General features: G+C 46.5%; 1 protein-coding gene across 1 annotated transcript in view; it reads right to left on the reverse strand.

Annotated features, from left to right (window-relative positions):
- HHIPL1 (HHIP like 1) overlaps nt 1-24,270 on the reverse strand; it is a gene marked incomplete at its 5' end in the record, with an annotated part of 108,743 nt that overhangs the window by 25,019 nt on the left and 59,454 nt on the right. Inside the window, 3 exons of the mRNA XM_038746041.1 lie at nt 1,006-1,079; nt 7,144-7,225; nt 8,378-8,455. Coding sequence (XP_038601969.1) covers nt 1,006-1,079; nt 7,144-7,225; nt 8,378-8,455 — 234 coding nt within the window. The remainder of the gene's footprint in view (nt 1-1,005; nt 1,080-7,143; nt 7,226-8,377; nt 8,456-24,270) is intronic.

A 24,270-nucleotide genomic window follows, 5' to 3' on the forward strand; every position in this document is an offset into this window, starting at 1 on the left:
CATCTAGACCATAGTCATTCATTCATTCATTCAATAATAGTTGTTGAGTCCATACTGTGTGCAAAACACGGTTCAATACAGCAATAAACAGGCCCATTCCCTGCCCATAATGGGCTTACAGTCTAGAGTGGGAGAGACAGACATCAATACAAATCAATACAATTACAGATATGTACCTAAGTGCTGTGGGTCTGGGAGTTGGGGGAAGAGCAAAGGGAGCAAGTCAGGGCAATGCAGAAGGGAGTGGGAGATGAGTAAAGGTGGGGTTTTGTCTGGGAAGGCCTCTTGAATGAGACGTGCCTTCAATAAGGCTTTGAAGTGGGTAAGAGTAATCGTCTGTCAGATTTGAGGAGACAGGGTGTTTCAGGCCAGAGGCAGGTTGTGGGCCAGGGGTTGGCGGCAAGACAGGCAAAATCGAGGCACAAAGAGAAGGTGACTACTAGAGGAGCAAAGTGTGCAGGCTGGGTTGTAGAAGGAGAGAAATGAGGTGAGGTAGGAGGGGGCAAGGTGGTGGAGAGCTTTAAAGCCAGTGGTGAGGACTTTTTGTTAGATGTGGAGGTGGATGGGCAACCACTGGAGTTTTTTGAGGATTGAGGAGACATGAGAAGCAGCGTGGTTCAGTGGAAAGAGCACGGGCTTTGGAGTCAGTGGTCATGGATTCAAATCCCGGTTCTGCCAATTGTCAGCTGTGTGACTTTGGGCAAATCACTTAACTTCTCTGTGCCTCAATTACCTCATCTGTAAAATGGGGATTAAGACTGTGAGCCCCCCATGGAACAACCTGATCACCTTGTAACCTCCCCAGTGCTTAGAACAGTTCTTTGTACATAGTAAGTGCTTAATAAATGCCATCATTATTATGTCTTGAATGTTTTCTGACTGTAAACTCCTCATGGTCAGAGATTGGGTCTACCAACTCTATTGTATTGTAATCCCCCAAGCACCTTAGTAAGGTGGAGTAAGCACTCAATAAATACCATTGATTGATTAGTTGTTCTCACCTACCTTTCCCCAAAGAAACTGTGGAGCTGGCCGTAAACGCGGGAATCCTTTTGGTACTTTGGGGACATCAGGAATTCCTGGAAGGGAAATTCATGGTCAATCCATGTATATTGAATGTTGGAAGAGGAAAGGGTCATCAGTTCCTTCAGGGCAGGGATCACGTCAACTTCTGCTGTAGTCTCCCAAGCACTTGGTACAGTACTCTACATTCATTCATTCAATTGTATTTATTGTTTACTGTTTGCAGAGCACTGTAGTAGGTGCTTGGGAGAGTACAACATAATAATAAACAGACACATTCCCTGCCCAGAAGGACATGCAGTAGAGAGTTCAATAAATACTACTGTTTGGTTGACTGAAGCACAGAAAGGGAAAGATTAACAGGAAGGACTCAATCCAGAGCAAACCACTGCTCTGAGGCAAGTGTTTCTGGCCCATGGTCAACCCTCCCCCCATAAGAGCCTAAGCCCAATGGCACTGCTATTACTGGCTCAGACCAACGTCATCCAGGCCAACAGTCCGTCTTCAGAAGTAGCACCAGGAGGCTTGCGGGAACCACAGATCTTTTTCCCAGCTTGATGTTTAGGGACAAACCATCCAACATCCTTATCTATTTATCCCCCTCTATATGTCTCACTTTTCCTCCAGGGACCCATTATGAGCCACTCGCTCATGAATCTATCCAACACCACTTGAACTTGTTGAATCCTCCTGCCACACATCCAGAGGAATCGACACTTTCTAAGTATCGGTAAATGGAGTTTCACACCCTCTTCAGGATACAGATAGGCACTTCACATCAGGAGATCAGAAACGACATAGAGAAGGGAAGATGCCAAACATCGTGAGAGATCATGTCTTTGCCGCTGGATGCACAGAAGACAAACACTGCTTCCTTTGGGTCCATTTCCTGTATCTCATGAGAAATACTGCCATTAACACTTTTCTGTTTTATTTCCTAGCCTCAGCAGTTCTGGATTTTCATTTGCATATTCATTTCTTTATTCCACCATTTCATCTTGATATATTTCAACCACTGTCATAGCCTCCTACACCTATTAAATATGAAGAGTTTTTGTCTGTTCAACTTTGTATTGTGAGCTCCTCAACAGCATGGAACATGTGTCTTGCTTGTGCTGTACTTTCCCAAGAGCTTAGTACAATGTCAAGTACTTGGTTGCTCAATAAAGGCCACCGACTGATTGTTCACAGAGCTCAGTTTAGGGAACACTGAATTACTAACCTTATGTCTTTAGTCATGGTATGTATTTAAGTCTTACTATGTGCCAAACACTATGCTAAACACTGCTTCCCTTATTTCATGGTGACGAATATGGTTGCTGTGAAAACTAGGTGGGGTGACTACAAGATCTCTTAGCAGCTGATTTTTCAGAGCAATGTATGAATCAAGTTTTCACTGAGAAAGTGGAGATATTAGAATAGTATTATAATAATAATGATAACACTACTACAATATTATTACATCACAGCATTACATTTATTCATTCATTCATTCAATCTTATTTATTGAGCTCTTACAGAGTGTACTAGGCGCTTGGGAAGTACAAATCGGCAACATATAGAGATGGTCCCTACCCAACAAAGAGCTCACAGTTTAAAAGGGGGAGACAGACAACAAAACCAAACCATCAGAATAAATAGAATTATAGCTATATATGCATCATAAATAAAATAGAGTAATAAATATGTACAAAAAATAGAGTAATAAATATGCACAAATATTTACAAGTGCTGTGGGGAAGGGGAAGGGGGTAGGGTAGAAGGGGGGGTGATGGGGAGGGGAGGAGGAGGAGGAGAGGAAAAAGGGGGCTCAGTCTGGGAAGGCCTCCTGGAGGAGGTGAGCTCTCAGCAGGGCTTTGAAGGGAGGAAGAGAGCTAGCTTGGTGGATGTGTGAAGGGAGCGCATTCCAGGCCAGGAGAAGGACGTGGGCCGGGGGTCGACGGCGGGACAGGTGAGAACGAGGTACAGTGAGGAGGTTAGCGGCAGAGAAGCGGAGGGTGGGGGCTGGGCTGTAGAAGGAGAGAAGGGAGGTGAGGTCGGAAGGGGTGAGGTGATGGAGAGCCTTGAAGCCGAGAGTGAGGAGTTTTTGCTTGATTCAGAGGTTGACAGGCAGCCACTGGAGATTTTTGAGGAGGGGAGTGACATGCCCAGAGCGTTTCTGCACAAAGATAATCTGGGCAGCAGAGTGAAGTATAGACTGAAGTGGGGAGAGGTAGGAGGATGGCAGATGAAAGAGGAGGCTGATGCAGTAATCCAGTCGGGATAGGATAAGAGATTGAATCAGCAAGGTTAGCGGTTTGGATGGAGAAGAAAGGGAGGATCTTGGCAATGTTGCAGAGGTGAAACCGGCAGGTTTTGGTGACGGATTAGATGTGTGGGGTGAACAAGAGAGTGGAGTCGAGGATGACACCAAGGCTGTGGGCTTGTGAGACGGGAAGGATGGTAGTACCATCTACAGTGATGGGAAAGTCAGGGAAAGGGCAGGGTTTGGGAGGGAAGATAAGGAGTTCAGTCCTGGACATGTTGAATTTTAGATGGTGGGCAGACATCCAGCTGGAGATGTCCTTAAGGAAAGAGGAGACACGAGCCTGGAGGGAGGGAGGGAGAGCAGGGGCAGAGATGTAGATTTGGGTGTCATCAGCGTAGAGATGATAGTTGAAGCCATGGAAGCGAATGAGTTCACCAAGGGAGTGAGTGTAGATAGAGAACAGAAGTGGACCAAGAACTGACCCTTGAGGAACCACTACAGTAAGGGGATGGGAGGGGGAGGAGGAGTCCGCAAAGGAGACTGAGAATGAACGGCTGGAGAGATAAGAGGAGAACCAGGAGAGGACGGGGTCTGTGAAGCCAAGGTTGTATAGTGTGTTGAGGAGAAGGGGGTGGTCCACAGTGTCGAAGGCAGCTGAGAGGTCGAGGAGGATTAGGATAGAGTAGGAGCCATTGGATTTGGCAAGAAGGAGGTCATTGGTGATCTTTGAGAGGGCAGTTTCAGTGGAGTGCAGCGGATGGAAGCCACATTGGAGGGGGTCAAGGAGAGAGTTGGCGTTGAGGAATTTGAGGCAGGGGGTGTAGACAACTCGTTCTAGGAGTTTGGAAAGGAAGGGTAGGAGGGAGATAGGCGATAACTAGAAGGGGAGGTGGGGTCAAGAGAGGCTTTTTTTAGGATGGGGGAGATGTGGGCATGTTTGAAGGCAGAGGGGAAGGAACCAGTGGAGAGTGAGCGGTTGAAGATGGAAGTTAAGGAGGGGAGGAGGGAAGGGGTGAGAGATTTGTTAAGATGAGAGGGAATGGGGTCTGAAGCACAGGTGAGTGGAGTAGCACTTGAGAGGAGGGAGGAGATCTCATTTGAAGATACTTCTGGGAAGGATGGGAGAGTAGCAGAGAGGTTTGAGAGCGGGGGGTGTTGGAGAAGGGGGAGGAGTGACTTTGGGGAGCTCAGACCTGATGGAGTTAATTTTACTAATGAAGTAGGAGGCCAGATTGTTGGGGGTGAGGGATGGAGGAGGGGTAGGAACAGGGGACCTAAGAAGGAAGTTAAATATACGGAAGAGCTGACAGGGATGATGGGCATGGGTGTCAATAAGGGAGGAGAAATAGTTTTGCGTGGCAGAGGAGAGGGCAGAGTTAAGGCAGGGAAAGATAAACTCGAAGTGAACAAGGTTGGCTTGGTGTTTAGGCTTTCACCAGCAGTGTTTAGCAGCTTGAGCATAAGAGCGAAGGAGGCGGACAGTAGGAGTGATACTACACTGTGGGTTACAGTAAAAGAAGCAGCGTGGCCTAGTGGATGAAGCACAGGCATCAGAGTCAGAAGGATCTGAGTACTAATCCCAGCTCTGACACTTGTCTTCTGTGTGATCTTGGTCAAGTCGCTTCACTTCCCTGTGCCTCAGTTACTTCATCTGTCCTGTGGGAATTAAGACAGTAAGCCCCATGTGGGACAGGGACTGGGTCTAACTTTATTACCTTGTATCTTTCCCTATGCTTAGAACAGTGCCTGACACACAATATCTGCTTAACAAACACCACTATTATTATAATTATTCTAAAAACACTAATTAGCGGTCCCATCCAAAGAGGCAGATACCAGATCATCTGGCAGTTTCAGTGCCATTTGGCTTTATCTTAGCTCCTGGGAGAGAGGGTGATGTCAGATAAGCTGTCTGGGCTCAACATCCCTGGAGGGGCTCAGCAACTCCCACGGCAACTGAGCTTGTGTGAGCTAAATCCCTGACAAGCTCTTTAGCTCTCTTGAGGATCTCGGGTGAGTGGGGACCAATCAATCAATCAATCAAACGTATTTATTGAGTGCTTACTGTGTGCAGAGTACTGTACTAAGCGCTTGGGAAGTACAAGTTGGCAACATCTAGAGACAGTCCCTACCCAACAGTGGGCTCACAGTCTAGAAGGGGGAGACAGAGAACAAAACCAAACATACTAACAAAATAAAATAAATAGAATAAATATGTACAAGTAAAATAAATAAATAAATAAATAGAGTAATAAATATGTACAAACATATATACATATATACAGGTGCCGTGGGGAAGGGAAGGAGGTAAGATGGGGGGGATGGGGAGGGGGATGAGGGGGAGAGGAAGGAGGGGGCTCAGTCTGGGAAGGCCTCCTGGAGGAGGTGAGCTCTCAGTAGGGCCTTGAAGGGAGGAAGAGAGCTAGCTTGGCGGATGTTGGGAGGGAGGGAATTCCAGGCCAGGGGGATGACATGGGCCAGGGGGGATGACGTGGGCCAGGAACTGTTCTGTCCCCGGAATTGCAATTCACCACAAAAGTGCAACATTTTCCTTGCAAACCTGAAATCTCATTAACTGGTAGCATGATTTGCAGGATGAATACCCTCCAAGGTTTCCACAGCCACTCTAGCATCTCTAGGTGCTCCTGAAAAACTGCATCAATCAATCAATAGTATTGAGAGCTTACTGTGTGCAGAGAACTGTACTAAAAGCATGGGAGAGTACAATATAACAGACACATTTCCTGCCCACAGTGAGCTTACAGTCTACAGGGGGAGTCAAACATTAATATAAATAAATTAGTTATGGATATGGACATAAGTACTGTGAGTTGGGTTGTTGTCTTATGCTGTCGAGTCATGTCTGACCCATAGCGATGCCACGGACACATCTCTCCCAGAACGCCCCTCCACCATCAGCACTTGTTCTGGTAGTATATCCATAGAATTTTCTTGGTAAAAATACGGAAGCGGTTTACCATTGCCTCCTTCAGCGCAATAAACCTGAGTCTCCACCCTCGACTCTCTCCAATGCCTCTGCCGCCCAGCACAGGTGAGTTTTGACTTGCAGCAGATTGCCTTCCACTTGCTAGCCACTGGCCAAGCTAAGAATGGAATGGACAGGCCTCTGCTTGACTCTTCCTCCCGTAGTCGAGACTGGTAGAGTACTGGAAACACTCCAGGTGAGACTCTCTCAGGGTTGGAGGGGGGATAAATAGAGAGAGCAAGTCAGGGTGACGCAGAAGAGAGTGGAAGAAAAGAAAAAGAGGGCTTAGTGAGGGAAGGCCTCTTGCAGAGGTGCCTTCAATAAGGCTTTGAAGATGGGGAAGGCAATTGTCTGATGGATATGAAGAGGGTGGGCATTCCAGATCAGAGGCAGGGTGTGGGGAAGAGGCTGGCGATGAGATAGATGAGATCGAGTAGGTTGGCATTAGAGGAGCAAAGTGTGCAGGCTGGATTGTAAAAGGAGAGTAGCGAGGTGAGCTAGGAGGGGGCAAGGTGACAGAGTGTTTTAAAGGGTAACAGGACTTGTGAAATCCAGACAGTTCACCTGCCTGAGAGAAGAGGGATGTCTTAAAGAGAAGCACCGTGGTCTAGTGGATAAAGCAGTGGACTGGGAGTCAGAAGGACCTGGGTACTAATCCTGGCTCTGCCACTTGTAAGCCATGTGACTTTGGGCAAATCATTTCACTTCCCTGGGACTCAGTTACCTCATATGTAAAATGGGAATGAAAACTGTGAGCCCCATGTGGGATATGGACAGTGTCCAAACTGATTGGCTTGTATCAACCCCAGCACTTCTTACAGTGCTTGGCACATAGTAGGCACTTAACAAGTAACATTTAAAAAAAGAGATGCTCCATTCACCATACCTTTACAGCTTCAGGGCTTGTGAGAAAAACTGAGATTCTGTGGAAAGCATTTACACGCACGACTGGCCCATACTCCTTAGCCCTGAGGAGGAAATGAAGCAGAAGAAGAGGTAAACTCCAAAAAGAATGGCATCCTACAAAATTAAGAGACTATTTATTAAAAAGAGTAAAAGGGCAGTAAGAAACTCTGCCATCCAAGCTTCTTCATCTTCAGGAGAAGCAGCATGTCCTAATGAAAAGAAGTCCAGGTTTTGGAATCAGAGGAGATGCGTTCTAATCCTGGCTCCGGCACTTGCCTACAGTGTGACTTCGGGCAAGTTACTTCACTTCTCTATGCCTCACTTCCCTCATCTGAAAAATGGGGATTCTATATCTGTCCTCCCTCCCCTTTAAACAGTGGGCTGCATGCGGGACAGGGACTATGACCAATTGGATTGAATTGCACCTGCCCCAGCGCTTAGTATAGTATTTAGCACAGAGGAAGTGCTTAACAACTACCACAATTATGATTATTATTTCAACCTCTCCAAGATCTGGCCACCAGGAAGTTGAATCTGCTTGGAACTTCTTGGCCCCAAGTACTCTCCCCACAGACTCTGAGCTGGCCATTTTATCTAAGGGTAAGTAAAGGCTTTGCTGGGTGTATTATACTATATTTCAGGGATTTTAGCTGGCCAATTCAAAAGCAACCTCTTTATCCTTCTCCACATAGTCTGTTTTCTCCAGGACCAGACAAAACAAAATCTCAACCTCTCTGTCTTTCTCTCCCTCTCTCAGTATGACCAGGCCATAAATAAAAAATGCACCAACCTGTGCTTTGCTTTCAAGGCCTAGAACAATGGTTCTTGTAAACACCAGTCTCTTTCTCCATCACAGACTCCCTCACTCTTTCAATAAGCTCCTCAGTGGCAGGGATCATGTATGTCAGCTGTACTGTACTCTTCCAAGCACTCAGTACAGTGCTCTGCACAAATTGTGTTGAAGAAATACCATTTATTGATCAAGCAATCCTATTTATTGAGCACTTACTATGTGGAGAGCACTGTATGAAGCACTTGGGAGAGTACAACACAACAGTGTGGGAAGACACATTCCCTGCCCACAATGAGCTGACAGTACAGAGACAAGTTTACAGACTCAAGACAAGTATTGACAGGGCCGAAGGATGTAAGGAGGGTAACAGCAGCCCTCAAAGCCAACAGTATTGTAATCAACACTATCAACAGAGGCTCACCATTCCAGGAAGTTATCATAGATCAGCTCCTTCTTGCTAATGACATTCCAGAAGATAGGCAGGTGCCCTAGCAAAAAACTGAAAGGAGGAATTCCTGGTTAGGCCTTTGTGGTAGTCCAACATTAACAAGACTCAAACGGTCAGTCAGTCATTTGTATTTATTTAGCGCTTACTGTGTGCAGACCACTGTACTAAATGCTTGGGAGAGTACAACAATAAACAGACACATTCCCTACCCATAATGAGCTTACAGTCGAGAGAGGGAGTCAGACATCAATATAAATAAATTACAGATACGTACCTTAGTGCTGTGGGGCTGGGAGGAGGGATGAATAAAGGGAGCAAGTCAGGGCGATGCAGAAGGAAGTCGGAAAAGAGGAAAGGGGCAGCTTAGTCAAGGAAGGACTCTTGGAGGAGATGTGCCTTCCATAAGGCTTTGAAGGGAGGGGAGGAGGAGTAATTGCCTGTCCGATTTGAGAAGGAAGGGCATTCCAGGCCAGAGGCAGGATGTGGGTGAGAGATCGGCAGAGAAATAGACGAGATCAAGGTACAGTGAGAAGGTTGGCATTAGAGGAGCAAAGAGTGTGGGCTGGGTTGTAGTAGGAGGGTAGCAAGGATGAAAGAAGACTCAAGTAGCCTACATCTTCATTGAGTCTAGTTATGTAGAACAGCTGCACGTCTCTGCTAATCAACCATTTGGGGGCATGTAATGCTCACGGTCTCCCCTAATCCATCTGATTCAGACAAAATGGAGTGAACAGTTTATCATCGTCTGGTTAGTGTTAATTTCACTGATTTTATTAGCTGGGTATCCTGGAGGGAAAGTGAACTGGGGGATCATTTGCCTATTGGGCTACTTGCTGTGATTAATGATCCCTTCCCAGATGCTTATAAGAAGAGCTCATGCACAAGCACATTCTTGTGGGAACATTAAGGCCAACTTGGAATTTAAAGTTCCTTCTACAGTTACTGCAGAATTCGAGGCAATAGTTCTGCTGAGCAGGGAGATCCAGTGGGCTCAGTGACTTCTGAATGCAGCAGTGGCGGTGTTTTGGGCTAACTTCTGTTTTTATCATCCAAAACACAAAGTATCATGGAAGCATCCATTCTGGGTCAGCTTCACAGTCCATCCTGCCCAGGATACTTTTTCTGATGGGGACAACAGAAAACCTGGGAGAACAGTGGGGCAGTTGCCTGCCTGGCCTCCCATCCAGAGCTTAGTACAGTGCCTGGCACATAGTTAGCGCTTAACAAATACCACATTATTATTATTATCTGCATGATTAGGGATGGACCAATCACCAACAGCAGAGCAGAAATCATAGACAGTTTGAACTAATTGATGGCCTCCCCCATTTTGAAACAGCTAGAGCTACAGTGCAACAAATTTTTGTAAATTTATAACAGTTACACAAAATAATAAGAACCCATTTGCTGGCTTCCTCCCCTGGGCACCCCTCCTTTTTTTCCATGAAACTTTCCTACAAGATTGCAAACATCAATTCCTTTAAATGTGTTCAGTGTGAGCATGATATACCTAATCTAGATGCCCTCTGGCCTCAGAGGGAACTAGTCACTGTTTTGTCCAGGATCAATACAGCCCTTGACTCTGCTTTTTGGTGAGACAGCCCTAAGAAACCTCATGGAGAGGAGGATTCTGGAACGGGTCCTGTGCCCTTGAACTGTTTGGTTTATTTTAAGGGAACAGCAGAGCCAGAACTGGGGTGTGTGAGCTGAGGAAGGAATGTCAAGTAGTGTGGCCTCGTGGACACAGAACAAATCTGGGAGTCAGAAGGACCTGGGTTCTAATCCCAATGCTGACACTTGTCTGCTGTGTGATCTTGGGCAAGTCACTTTACTTCTCTGGGCCTCTGTTACCTCCTCTGTAAAAGGAGGGTTAAGACTGAGCCCCATGTGGGACGTGGACTGTGTATCTACCCCAGCACTTAGTACGGCTCCTGGAACATAGTAAGTGCTGGTTTAGTGGAAAGATCACGGGCTTGGGAGTCAGAGGATGTGGTTTTTGGGGGATTTTTTAGTATTTGTTAAGCACTTACTATGTGTGAAGCACTGTTCTAAGCGCTGGTCTAATACTGGCTCCGCCACTTGTCTGCTATGTGACTTTGGGCAAGCCACTTAACTTCTCTGTGCCTCAGTTAAGAGGGATTAAAATGGGGATTAAGACTGTGAGCCCTATGTGGGACAACCTGATTACTTTGTATCTACCCCAGTGCTTGGAACAGCGCTTGGCACACAGTAAGCGCTTAACAAATACCATTGTTATTATTATTATTGTTATTATCATTATTAGATGCCATAAAAACAAAGGCCTAAGATTTCCACGAAAGTGGAAGCCGAGAAGGCTGCACAGCCCGGATCAGTCATCAGGAAGGGCAGAGAGGAGGAGGGAGGGAGGGAAGGAGGGAGAGGGAAGGAAGGGGATTAGGTGAGGGATGGATTGGCAGCCCCGGGGCCCAATGGAGGCGAGAAGCAGTACAAGGGGGTGGTACGAGACTGGAGGAGAGCAAGAACGAAGCTTTCCTCGCAGTTTCAGCTCGGGGTCACCTTGCCCCTTATTACCCAGTCTCCGGCCAGAGAGAGAGAGACTGGGGAGTCGGTGCAGTAAGGTCATAATAGTAATAATAATAACCATGGCATTGGTTAAGCTCTTACTATAATAATGATAATAATAATGATGGCATTTATTAAGCGCTTACTATGTGCAAAGCACTGTTCTAAGCACTGGGGAGGTTACAAGGCGATCAAGTTGCCCCACGGGGGGCTCATAGTCTTCATCCCCACTTTACAGATGAGGTAACTGAGGCTCAGAGAAGTTAAGTGACTTGCCCAAGGTCACACAGCAGACGTGGCAGGGTCGGGATTCGAACCCATGACCTCTGTCTCCAAAGCCCGAGCTCTTTCCACTGAGCCACGCTGCTTCTCTATATGCTTCTCTATGTCACTTGGGACAACCTGATTACCCTGCCTCTACCCCAGCACTTAGAAGAGCACTTGGCACATGGTAAGCGCTTGGCACATAGTGAACGCTTAACAAATACCATTGGCTTGGTGGAAAGAGACCAGGCTTAGGAGTCAGAGGTCGTGGGTTCTAATCCCGACTCTGCCACTTATCACTTGTGTGACTTTGGGCAAGTCACTTAACTTCTCTGTGCCTCAGTTCCCTCATCTGTAAAATGGGGGTGAAGACTGTGAGCCCCACGTGGAACAACCTGATTACCTTTTATCTACCCCAGCGCTTAGAACAGTGCTTGTCATATCGTAAGCTCTTAACAAATACCATCATTATTATTATGGTCAAGGGGCTGGATGGGCCAAAGTGTATTTTCAGTGTCTCCTGCTCCTTCTCTCGGAACTGACAGCTCGTCCCCGGGGCCCGGACTCCCGCTTCATCCCCGGCCGCTTCGCACGCACATAGTAAGCGCTTAACAAATACCATTATTATTATTAGTATTATGATCCCCGCAGGGAGTTGGTTGGGCTGGGCAGCGCCGCCGCTCACCTGGGCCTGGGCGGCCCGGGGATGTAGTCGTAGCGCAGGTGGATGTAGTGGACGTAGGCGCAGTAGAGGCCGAGGGTGAGCAGAAGGAAAGACAGCAGGATGGATAGCGGTCCCCAGCAGCTTCCCGGCAGCAGCTCCATCATTGATGTCGTCCCAAGAACGGTGACTCCGTCCCCAGAACCCTCCCTCCCTTCCTGTCATCTGACTCCGCCCCCAGGACCCTTTTCCCTTCCTTCCTCCCTCTCTGTCATTTGACTCTGCCCCAGTCTGCTCCTTCCTCCCCAGGATCACTGGCTGCACCCCTATTCAGCTGACTCCTCCCCCAGTCTGCTTCCTCCGCCCCAAGACCACCATCTCTGCCCCCGGCCAGCTGTCCCAGCCTCCATTCCCTGCCTCTGCCTCTGCCCACAGTCCCGGGGGCACTGCCAGGGCCAGAGATTTCTCGGCATCTCAGGTTTCGAGTCTGGGCCTGGAATAGTTTGGAAAACGGACCCCTGGGCTGGCAGATCGGGGACAGGACTTGTCCCCTTCCTGCAGTTCCGGGGCTCAGTGTTCCCATCAGAAAAATGAGTTATTTATCTCTCCCCGGCACCTCCCCTACCGCCTTCATTCCCTATCTATAGCTCCAGAATAAGGGCACCACTGTGGTTAGGCCAGGCCTGGGCCTGGAATAGTTTGGAAAACGGACCACTGGGCTGGCAGATCGGAGACAGGACTTGTCCCCTTCCTGCAGTTCCGGGGCTCAGTGTTCCCATCAGAAAAATGAGTTATTTATCTCTCCCCCACACCTCCCCTACCACCTTCATTCCCTATCTATAGCTCCAGAATAAGGGCACCACTGTGGTTAGAAGAAAATAATGATTATTATTATACTTGTTAAGCACTTACTATGTGCCAGGCACTGTACTAAGCACTAGTGTAGACACAAGGTAATCAGGTTTGACACAGTCCTTGTCCCACATGGGTCTCATAGTCTTAATCCCCATTTTACAGGTGAGAGAACTGAAGCACAGAGAAGTAAAGTGACTTGCTCAAGGTCACGCACCAAGTGCAAAGTTCATTGCTCTGCACACAGTAAGTGCTCAACAAATATGACTAAATGAGTGGTTCAGGCCTCCAAATCATGTTGCTTTCTCCAGCTGGATGTGTTTGCGGGTGATTTTGTTTCCTTTGCTTCCCAGCTCATTTTAAAACTAATGCTTAGTACAGTGTATGCCTGTATTCTCCCAAACATATAGTACTTTACTCCAAACATAGTAGACACTCAAATACATGAAGGTGATCATGACTGACTGATTAAAGAAAGCACTATGTTGGATTTAAACATTTCCCTTGACTCTGTGACTCCCTACAGTTATCTCCCTGTCTCTCTCTACCATTCCTTTCCAAACTCCTTGAGCAAGTTGCCTACATCCGCTGTCTCAAATTCCTCTCCTCCAACTCTCTCCTGGACCCCTTCCAATCTGGCTTCTGCCCCCTTCACTCCACTGAAACCACCCTCTCAAAGGTCACCAATGATCTCCTTCTTGCTAAATCGAACAGCTGCTACTTCATCCTAATCCTCCTCGGCCTCTCAGCTGCCTTTGACACTGTGGACCATCTCCTTCTCTTCAAAACATTATCCAACCTTGGCTTCACTAACTCTGTCCTTTCCTGGTTCTCCTCTTATCTCTCTGGCCATTCATTCTCAGTCTCCTTCACGGACTTCTCCTCCCCCTCCCATCCCCTAACTGTAGGGGTCCTTCAAGGTTCAGTTCTTGGTCCCCTTCTATTATTATCTACACTCTTATCTATTACACCCTTCTATTATCCATCTACACTCACTTCCTTGGAGAGCTCATTCACTCCTACGGTTTCAACTATCATCTCTATAAGAATGACACCGAAATCTATATCTCCCCCCCGATTCTCTCTCCCTCCCTCCAAGCTCACCTCTCTTCCTGCCTTCAGGACATCTCTACTTGGATGTCCTCCCACCAATTAAAACTCAACATATCCAAGACAGAGGTCCTTATCTTCCCTCTCAAGCCCTGTCCTTTCCCGTAATTTCCCATCACTGTGGACGACACTACCATCCTTTCCATCTCACAAGCCTGCAACCTTGGTGTCATCCTTGATTCCGCTCTCTCATTCACCCCACATATCCGATCCGTCACCAAATCCTGCCAGTCTCACCTTCACAACATTGCCAAGATCCACCCTTTCCTCTCCATTCAAATCGCTGCCACATTAGTACAATCACTCATCCTATCCCGACTGGATGACTGCATCAGCCTCCTTTCTGACCTCCCAACCTCCTGCATCCCCTACTTCAGTCCAGACTTCACTCTGCTGCCCAGATTAACTTTCTACAGAAACATACTGGGCATGTCACCACTACTTCTCAAAAATCTCCAGTGGTTGCCTATCAACCTCTGTATCCAACAAAAACTCACTATTGGCTTCAAAGCTCTCCATCACCTTGCCCCCTCCTACCTCATCTCCCTCCTCTCCTTCTATGTCCCAGCCCGCACAATCGGCTCCTCTGGTGTTAACCTTCTCACTATGCCTCCATCTCACCTGTCCCCCCACCTACCACTGCCCCATATCCTACCTCTGGCTTGGAATGCCCTCCCTCCTCAAATCCACCAAACAATCACTCTTCCCCCTTTCCAAGCCCTACTGAAGGTTCACCTCCTTCAGGAGGCCTTCCCAAACTGTTCCCCCCCTTTCCTCAACTCCCCATCCCTTCCTTGTCACCCCTACTCACTCTCTTTGCTCTTCACCCTTCTCCCCCCCAGAGCACTTATGTATATATGTATATATCTATAATTCTGTTTATTTATACTGATGCCTGTTTACTTGTTTTGATGTCTGTCTCCCTGCCCCTAGACTGTAAGCCTGGTATAGGCAGGGATTGTCTTTCTTAATTGCTGAATTGTACTTTCCAAGCACTTAGTACAGTGCTCTGCAGACAGAAAGGACTCAATAAATACGATTGAATGAATGAATGAATGATAACAACTCTATGTTGGTCTATGGGATTCTACGCTTACTGAGGGCAGGAATCAGGCTTGTTCTCAAACATGAAGCCTTCATGCATAGCAGTGGAAAGAGAATGGGCTTGGGAGTCAGAGGTCATGGGTTCTAATCCCAGCTCTGTCACTTATCAGCTGTGTGACTTTGGGCAAATCACTTAACTTCTCTGTGCCTCAGTTACCTCATCTGGAAAATGGGGATTAAGACTGTGAGCCCCATGTGGGACAACCTGATTACCTTGTATCTCCCCCAGTGCTTAGAACAGTCTTAGGCACACAGTAAGTGCTTAACAAATACCAAAATTATTATTATTATTATTATTATTAGCATTAATCACCCTGGGGAGCACATTAAACATGGATGATTGATAGGAGGTAAAGGGAAAATATCCTAAGGAATTTATGGAGTCTCAAAAGTTGGGAGCCTGATCTGATTTGAAAAGAGCCGTTCAGCCCAAGGACCCCATCCAGTGATGAGGATTGGCTGCGGAAGGCCAAGAGAAGCCCCTTTAAGGAGTTGGGGTGAGAAGAAACAGGAGGACTGAGGAAAGACTCATCAGAGAGGAGCTAAATCTCTTTTCAGCTATCAATCTCTCTGTTCTCCCCTGAATTAATCCTGACTGAATCTGCCTCCAGCTTTTCTGTTGCTAATAGCGGTAGTAGCAGTAGTGGTGGTGATGATGGTAGTAGTAGTAGTACTATTTATTAAGTGCTTGCTGTGTACACAGCACTGTACTAAGTGGCAGGAAAAAATACACAGTTGGGAATTAAGCTTGGACCCTGTCCTGTAGCAGTAATAGTATTGAATGCTTACTGTGTACAAAGCGTTCTCAAATGGGTAGCAATTCAACACAGTCCCTGCACCCTCAAGGGACTCACAATTAGCGTGGCTTTGTGGAAAGAACCCGGGGTTGGGGAGTCAGAGGTTGTGAGTTCTAATCCTGACCCTGCCACTTATCAGCTGTGTGACTTTGGGCAAGTCACTTCACTTCTCTGTTCCTTGGTTACCTCATCTGTAAAATGGGGATTAAGACAGTGAGCCCCACGTGGGACAACCTAATTATCTTCTATCTACCCCAGTGCTTAGAACAGTGCTTGGCACATAGTAAGCACTTAACAAATACCAATACTAATTAAGTATAATGGGGTTAGAAGGGACTGGCAGCTGGAGAAATGAAACAATAAAAGCACTAAACAAGGTAAGACATGCACAAATACACACAAAGTGACTAGTAACCCCTACCAACAGCAGAAGCAGTCGGGCACGGTGGCTGGAGGAGCAGAGATGCCATTTCGTCACTTCTCAAAATCCAGTGGTCAAAACCTCAGCCCTAATTAATAACCACCACAGCTACAACCACCACCACAGCCTTGTTTTGTACTCTTCCAAGCACCTAGTTTAGTGCTCTGCACAAGTGCTCAACAAATGTCACTGATTAATTACTTGATTTGATTATTTTTCCTTATGTTTTCTTCTTCAGGCCCCTGCCCCATTCATTCTTGGATTGCGAGCTCCTTGAGGGCCAGGGACCCTGTCTAATTCTCACGTGTGTATTCTTGGCCAGTGCTTAATACAATACTCCGCACGCTGAAAGTGCTTCATAAATACTACTACTACTACTACTAATAATGATGGCATTTGTTAAGCACTTACTATGTGCAAAGCACTGTTCTAAGCGCTGGGGGAATACAAGGTGATCAGGTTGTCCCACGTGGGGCTCGCAGTTTTAATCCCCATTTTACAGATGAGGTAACTGAGGCTCAGAGAAGTTAAGTGACTTGCCCAAAGTCACGCAGCTGACAATTGGCAGAGCCAGGATTTAAACCCATGACCTCCTACTCCAAAGCCTGTGCTCTTTCCACTGAGCCACGCTGCTTCTCCATACTACTACTCTTACTATTACTACTACTACTTGCTCCAAATTTGCCAGGACAAAATCTGTGGGCTGTGTGGTGTTAAAAATCATTTAAAAAAAGATAAACTCTGGAGGGCGCCCCAGGGCTGGCTGAAGGAGAAATCACAATCCAAATCACAATTCAAGAAACTTTTAGCTTCCCTGAAACCAGAGCATCCTGGGAAACCTGCTATTTTTTTTGTTAGGTGCATTACAGGGGAGCCAACGAGGAGGGGGAAATACTAGGTTTCCAAGATCCATTAAAATGTATAAGCCTTTTATTTATCCTAAAGGTAGAGAATAGTCTTCTTACGATGAAGGACTCCTGAAGCTAAACCTCTTGATGTATCAATTTCGAAACCGGACATCAGGAGAAAAGCAGAGCATTTTGTTATGATGCTAAAGGATGCTTTATCACAGGGCCTCGTTGGAAGGTCTCCAGAGGGTTGGCCCCCGCCTCTCTCCTGAACTTAATCAAGTGCAAAATTTAGCTGCTGCTGCTGCACCTGCGACCATCAGGAAAGGACACAGTCCACGGTCACCTCCTTCCCAGTGCATGGGCATAACAAAATGACACCATATTGAACATTTTGAAGAATCTGCACCAGTAATAATGATAATAGCATGGCGTAGTTGATAGAGCACGGGCCCGGGAGCCAGAAGGTCATGGGTTCTAATCCTGGCTCTGCCACTTATCTGCTGTGTGACCTTGGGCAAGTCACTTCAGTTCTCCTGGCCTCATTTTCCTCATCTGCAAAATGGGGATTGACACTGTGAGCCCCACGTGGGTTAGGGACTGTGTCCAACCTGATTTGTTGTATCCCACCCCAGTGCTTAGTACAGTGCCTGGCATATAGTAAGGATGTAACAAATACCATCATTATAATTAATATTATTATTATAATTAATAATAAAAGCCAGATCAAGGGAAGTGCTGGGGAGAAAGAACTTTTAGTCTATTATTTATATTTTCATTTTCTGCAAATTGGCACCAACTGCAGCTGGATTTTTTGGGCCTCCCAAAAAAGACAGAGGCGAAAGGAGATGATTCAGTTATTGGCCTGGTAGCCACAACAGGTCAGGGAGGAACTGAATAATAATGAGTAACAGGGATATTTAAACACCTATCCTATGTTCCAAGCACTATGCTAGACACTGGAGAAGATATGAGATAATCATATTGGACCTAATCCTGGCTCCTCATGGGGCTCATAATCTAAGAGAGAGAGTGAATGGGCATTTCATTCCCATTTAACTGATGAGGAAACTGAGGCCCAGAAAAAATAAGTGACTTCCCCAAGGTGATTCACTTGGCAAGGTGTTTACTTGTTTTGATGTGTATATGTAATAATAAAATAATGGCATTTATTAAGCGCTTACTATGTGCAAAGCACTGTTCTATGCTCTGGGGAGGTTACAAGGTGATCAGGTTGTCCCACGGGGGGGTCACATTCTTAATCCCCATTTTACAGATGAGGTAACTGAGGCACAGAGAAGTTAAGTGACTTGCCCAAAGACACACAGCTAATTGGCAGAGCCAGAATTAGAACCCATGACCTCTGACTCCAAAGCCCGTGCTGTTTCCACTGAGCCACACTGATATATCTATCATTCTATTCATTTATATTGATGCCTGTTTACTTGTTTTGATGTCTATCCCTACCCCCAGGGCAGGGATTGTCTCTTTATTGCTGAATTGCTCTTTCCAAGTGCTTAGTACAGAGCTCTGCACACAGTAAGCACTCAATAAATATGATTGAATGAATGAGAGAAGGAATGAATGAGAGAGTGTGTCAGGACTTAAAGGTAGGTCTCTTGACTCCTGGTCCCAGATAATCAATCAATCAGCGGTATTTATTGAGTGCTCAATGTGTGCAGAGCACTTACACTGAGCATTTGGGAGAATACAGCGCAACAGAGATGTCAGACAGTTCCCTGCCCATAACAAATTTACGGTCTAGAGAGGGAGACAGACAATATAAATAAATAAATTATGTATATGTACATAAGGGCTGTAGGGCTGATGGTGGGAGGACTATCAAGTGCTTGAAGGGTAAAGATCCAAGTGCATAGACAATGCAGAAGGGAAATGGAGTTAGGGAAAAGAGGGCTAAATCAGAGAAGGCCTCTTGGAAGAGATGTGACCTTAATAAGGCTTTGAAGGTGGAGAGAGTGGTGGTCTGGTGTATTCATTCAATCAATCGTATTTATTGAGTGCTTACTGTGTGCAGAGCACTGTACTAAGTGCTTGGGAAGTACAAGTTGGCAACATATAGAGACGGTCCCTACCCAACAGTGGGCTCACAGTCTAGAAGGGGGAGACAGAGAACAAAACAAAACATATTAACAAAATAAAATAAATAGAATAAATATGTACAAATAAAATAGAGTAATAAATAGAAACATATATACATATATACAGGTGCTGTGGGGAGGGGAAGGAGGTAAGGCGGGGGGATGGGGAGGAGGAGAGGAAGGAGGGGGCTCAGTCTGGGAAGGCCTCCTGGAGGAGGTGAGCTCTCAGTAGGGCCTTGAAGGGAGGAAGAGAGCTAGCTTGGCGGATGTGCGGAGGGAGGGCGTTCCAGGCCAGGGGGATGACGTGGGCCGGGGGTTGATGGTGGGACAGGCAAGAACGAAGCACGGTGAGGAAATTAGCGGCAGAGGAGCGGAAGGTGCGGGCTGGGCTGTAGAAGGAGAGAAGGGAGGTGAGGTAGGAGGGGGCGAGGTGATGGACAGCCTTGAAGCCAAGGGTGAGGAGTTTTTGCCTCATGTGTAGGTTGATTGGTAGCCACTGGAGATTTTCGAGGAGGGGAGTAACATGCCCACAGCGTTTCTGGACAAAGACAATCTGGGCAGCGGCGTGAAGTATGGATTGAAGTGGGGAGAGACAGGAGGATGGGAGATCGGAGAGGAGGCTGATACAGTAATCCAGATGGGATAGGATGAGAGCTTGAATGAGCAGAGTAGCAGTTTGGATGGAGAGGAAAGGACAGATCTTGGCAATGTTGTGGAGGTGAGACCGGCAGGTTTTGGTGACGGCTTGAATGTGAGGGGTGAACGAGAGAGTGGAGTTGAGGATGACACAAAGGTTGCGGGCTTGTGAGATGGGAAGGATGGTAGTGCCGTCAACAGTGATGGGAAAGTTGGGGAGAGGGCAGAGTTTGGGAGGGAAGACAAGGAGTTCAGTCTTGGACATGTTGAGTTTTAAGTGGCAGGCAGACATCCAGATGGAGATGTCCTGAAGGCAGGAGGAGATGCGAGCCTGGAGGAAGGGAGAGAGAGCATGGGCAGAGATGTAGATTTGGGTGTCATCAGCGTAGAGATGATAGTTGAAGCCATGGGAGCGAATGAGGTCACCAAGGGAGTGAGTGTAGATCGAGAACAGAAGGGGACCAAGAACTGAACCTTGGGGAACCCCCACAGTAAGAGGATGGGAGGGGGAGGAGGAGCCTGCAGAAGAGACTGAGAAAGAACGACCGGAGAGATAAGAGGAGAACCAGGAGAGGACGGAGTCTGTGAAGCCAAGGTCAGATAGCGTGTTGAGGAGAAGGGGGTGGTCCACAGTGTCAAAGGCAGCTGAGAGGTCGAGGAGGGCAGCTGAGAGGTCGAGGAGGCATATAAAAGGGGGATGGGAATTCCAGGCCAGTGGGACAGTGTGGGCGAGGGGTTGGTGGTGAGACAGATTAGGGGTTGGTGGTGAGACAGAGGTTCAGCAAGCAGGTTGGTGATAGAGGAGTGAAGTGTATGGGCAGGGCTGTAGTAGGAGATCAGTGAGAAAAAGGTAGCCAAGGGAAAGGTTTTAGTTGTGTCTGTTGTGACTACTGGGTTCTGCACAGCCCTGCCTGAGCTATCAAGAGCATGTAAAAAGTTGAAAGAACAACTGCATTCTGGAGTTCTTATTGGGTTTCTTTTTGTCCTCATATTCTTAGGTTATTTTGTTTTTATGTGTTCAACCTTTCTTCAAGTGTCCATCTCCAACTTCCCGGCCATGGCAGGGTGGGCATAAGCAGCAGTGAGAGGCCTGGCCACTTCTCCGATTCTGGAGTGTGAGCCCAGACACCCAGGAGACTCCCTGCAGCTGCCATTCCACTCACCATCGAGCCCCATCCTGCTTTCCCCATCACAGAGGAAGGGTGAGGATGAGGTAGCAGCCCGAGGCCTTCCAAACTTGTACAACATTGGGGTTGGGCCCCTCTGACTGGTGTTACTAGTATCTTATTTCTACCCCAGCACTTAGTACAGTGCTTAGCACAGAGTTAGTGATTAACAAGAATAATAACAATAATAATAATAATGGTAATGACAATAATAATCTACTCTGCCTGGGAAGTGAGCCATTCTAAAAAGCTCTGTTAACAATAATAATAATGATAATGGTACTTATTAAGCCCTTACTATGTGCAAGCACTGTTCTAAGTGCTGGGGTAGATACTAGTTAATCAAGTTGAACGCAGTTCCTATCCCACGTGGGACAAACACTCAATCCCCATTTTACAGATGAGGGAACTGAGGCCCAGAGAAGTTAAGTGACTTGCTCAAGGTCACACAGCAGACATGTGGTAGAGCCATGCTCTACCCACTAAGCCACTCTGCTTCTGTGTTAGCTGCAGCATTCTGTCACTCGTCTTGTATTTACTCATATCCTTTCTCTCGTTATGTTGTTTTTCTGGTTCTTGTTGTTTCATTTATGTGTCCATTGCCAACGCTCCCCCCAGTTATTCTTGTACTGTGAGCACCTTGAAGGCCAAGGACTGTGTCTTATTCTCATCCTTTCACTTTTTCACAGTGTAGTGCTTTGCATACAGCAGGCACTTAATAAATGCTATACAATAGACATTTATAGTCTATTCTCTCACTCACAATTATAGTTTATCCATTTTTGTCTACTCTCTTTCCTATTATAAACTCCTTGGGGCAGGGATCACTTCTTCCACTTCTTCTGGATGCCTTCCAATTACCTTGTATGGTACTCCCAGCCCAGCGAGTATACAGTCAATTCTATCATCTCTCCTACTAATTTTTTTTGCTTTATGGTATTTGTTAATTGTTTAATGTTTTTCATGATAATTAGTAAGCACTCACTATATGCCATACACTGTTCTAAGTGCTGGAGTAGATATAAGCTAATCAGGTTGGGCACAGTCCATGTCCCACCTGGGGCTCACTGTCTTAATCCCCACTTTGCAGATGAGGTAACTGAGGCCCAGAGAAGTTAGTCGACTTGTCCAAGGTCACACAACAGGCAAGCAGTAGAGCCGAGATTAGAATCTGACCCCCAGGCCCGTGCTCTATCCACTAGGGCATGCTGCTTGTCTTACTACATGTTCATTCAATCGTTCATTCAATCAATTTATTGAGCGCTTACTGTGTGCAGAGCACTGTACTAACCACTTGGGAGAGTACAATACAATAATAAACTGACACATTCCTAGAACTGTTTTAAGCATTGGGGTTGACACAAGTTAATGAGGTCTGACACAATCCCTGTTCCACATGGGGTTCACAGTCTAAGTAGAGGATAAATATTGAATTCCCATTCTACAGTTGAAACTGAGGCACAGAGAAGTTAGGTGACTTTCCCCAAGACACAGAGTAGGCAAGGGGCAGTTAGGATTAGAACCCAAGTCCTCTGACTACAGATCTGTGCTCTTTCCACTAGGGCATGCTGATGAAGGACTCTGGTGACCAATCTCTGTAAGAAACCCTCTCTTATCCTTGAAGACTCTCTTTCCTTTCCCAGTTCAAGGAGCCTTTTGGGTCTAAGATTCTCTCACCTCATCAGGACTTCTCAGTTCCCTAGTTAAGGCTTGGTATTTCTGATTCCACTGGAAACATGATGCTCTTCAAAGGACTTACTCCAATGGAGAGCAGTCCAACATTTTAAGAACCCGACACCGCTCTGTCTCCTGCTTGCTGACTAACCCCCTACCCATCGTCCCTCAATCCCCAGCCAGTGGAGATGGGGTGACAAGACCACTTGAAAAATCAACCCTCACTTCGCTAGATTTGGAAACACTCAAGGGCAGCTTCTCCCCAAGGCCAAGCTTCCTCTGAAGTTCTGGGAAGTCAAACACACCTTCTCTTTGTTTCCAAAACTTTGTTCCCACATGGAGCTGGGCAGTGAGACCCTCCCTCCTTCCTTCAACAGTGATGTCAGCTGGAGAAAATGCCCCCACTTCCCTGCTCCACCCATAAATCGCAGATTTATGGCACCCAAGGCATGAACTTACTTGTCCGGCGAAGGGGCCTTGGCAATAAAGTCAGGCTGGAACAGGGGAGAAAATGAGGAACCCTAAAACAATAAATGAAAAGATCTTCTCCTTCCAGCACAGCTTAAAACCTCAAATAGCTCCGTTTTGGAGAGGGCATATGGCAATCTTCCTGGAGCAAAGGAGATGGGCAAAACAGTATATTGTACCTCTTTCGGTGTGTGGGTAGACAGTGTCAATAGCTTCCCTAACACACTGGGTTTAGAGGCAGGTCTGTGATGTCCCACTGGACTGAAAGAAAGGCTGAGGAGATGTGCACATTCTAGAGGTTGGACAGAGATAGGGAGACAATAGAGAAGAGGAAGAGGAGCAAAATGAGGATGAGGAAGAGCAGAATCATATTTATAAAGCCTCCTTCTCCAAATACCGTCGAGTCATTTCTGACCATAGCAACTCCATGGACACAGCCTCTTCAGAACATCCCATCTTCTGTAATAACATCATTCTGGTATGTGTATGTATTGGGTTTTCTTGGTAAAGATACCAAAGTGATTTATCATTGCCTTCTTCTTTGCAATAAAAACTTGAGTCTCTGCCATTGTCTTTGATCAATGTTTTGGTCACTTGACCATCTGCCTTTGACTCTTTCCCATGATGCTGCTGCCCAGCACAGGGTAATTGACTTTGATGCTTCGCCTTAGACCTTTACATTATGGGTAGCCCTAAATGGTAATGCTCTAAGCTTCATCAGTGTATGCAAACTCTCCTGCCTCGATAAGGCACCAATTCATAGGAGAGTTATTAAGCCTACTGAGTGCAAAACACTGTAATAATGATATTTATGGTATTTGCTAAGCACCAAGCACTGTACTAAGCACTGGGGTAGATAAAGGGCAATCAGTTCAGACACAGTCCCTGGTCCACATGGGGCTCTCAAACTGAGTAGGAAGGAAAACAAGATATTTAATGCTCAGTTTACAGAAGAGGAAACTGAGATACAGAGAACTACTTATGTGACTAGCCCAAAGTCATTCAGCCGGCAAGTGACAGATCCTGGATTAGAACCCAGGTCCTCTGACTCCCATGCCCATGCTCTTTCCATTAATAATAATAATTACTATTGTGGTATTTTTAAAGTACTTACTATGTGCCAGGAACTGTTCTAAGCACTGGGGTGGATACAAGCAAATAGTGTTGGATGTAGTTCCTGTCCCACAAGGAGCTAACAATCTTAATCTCCTTTTCACAGATG

Source organism: Tachyglossus aculeatus, chromosome 1 (assembly GCF_015852505.1).
Source record: "Tachyglossus aculeatus isolate mTacAcu1 chromosome 1, mTacAcu1.pri, whole genome shotgun sequence".
Taxonomy (NCBI): Eukaryota; Metazoa; Chordata; class Mammalia; order Monotremata; family Tachyglossidae; genus Tachyglossus; species Tachyglossus aculeatus.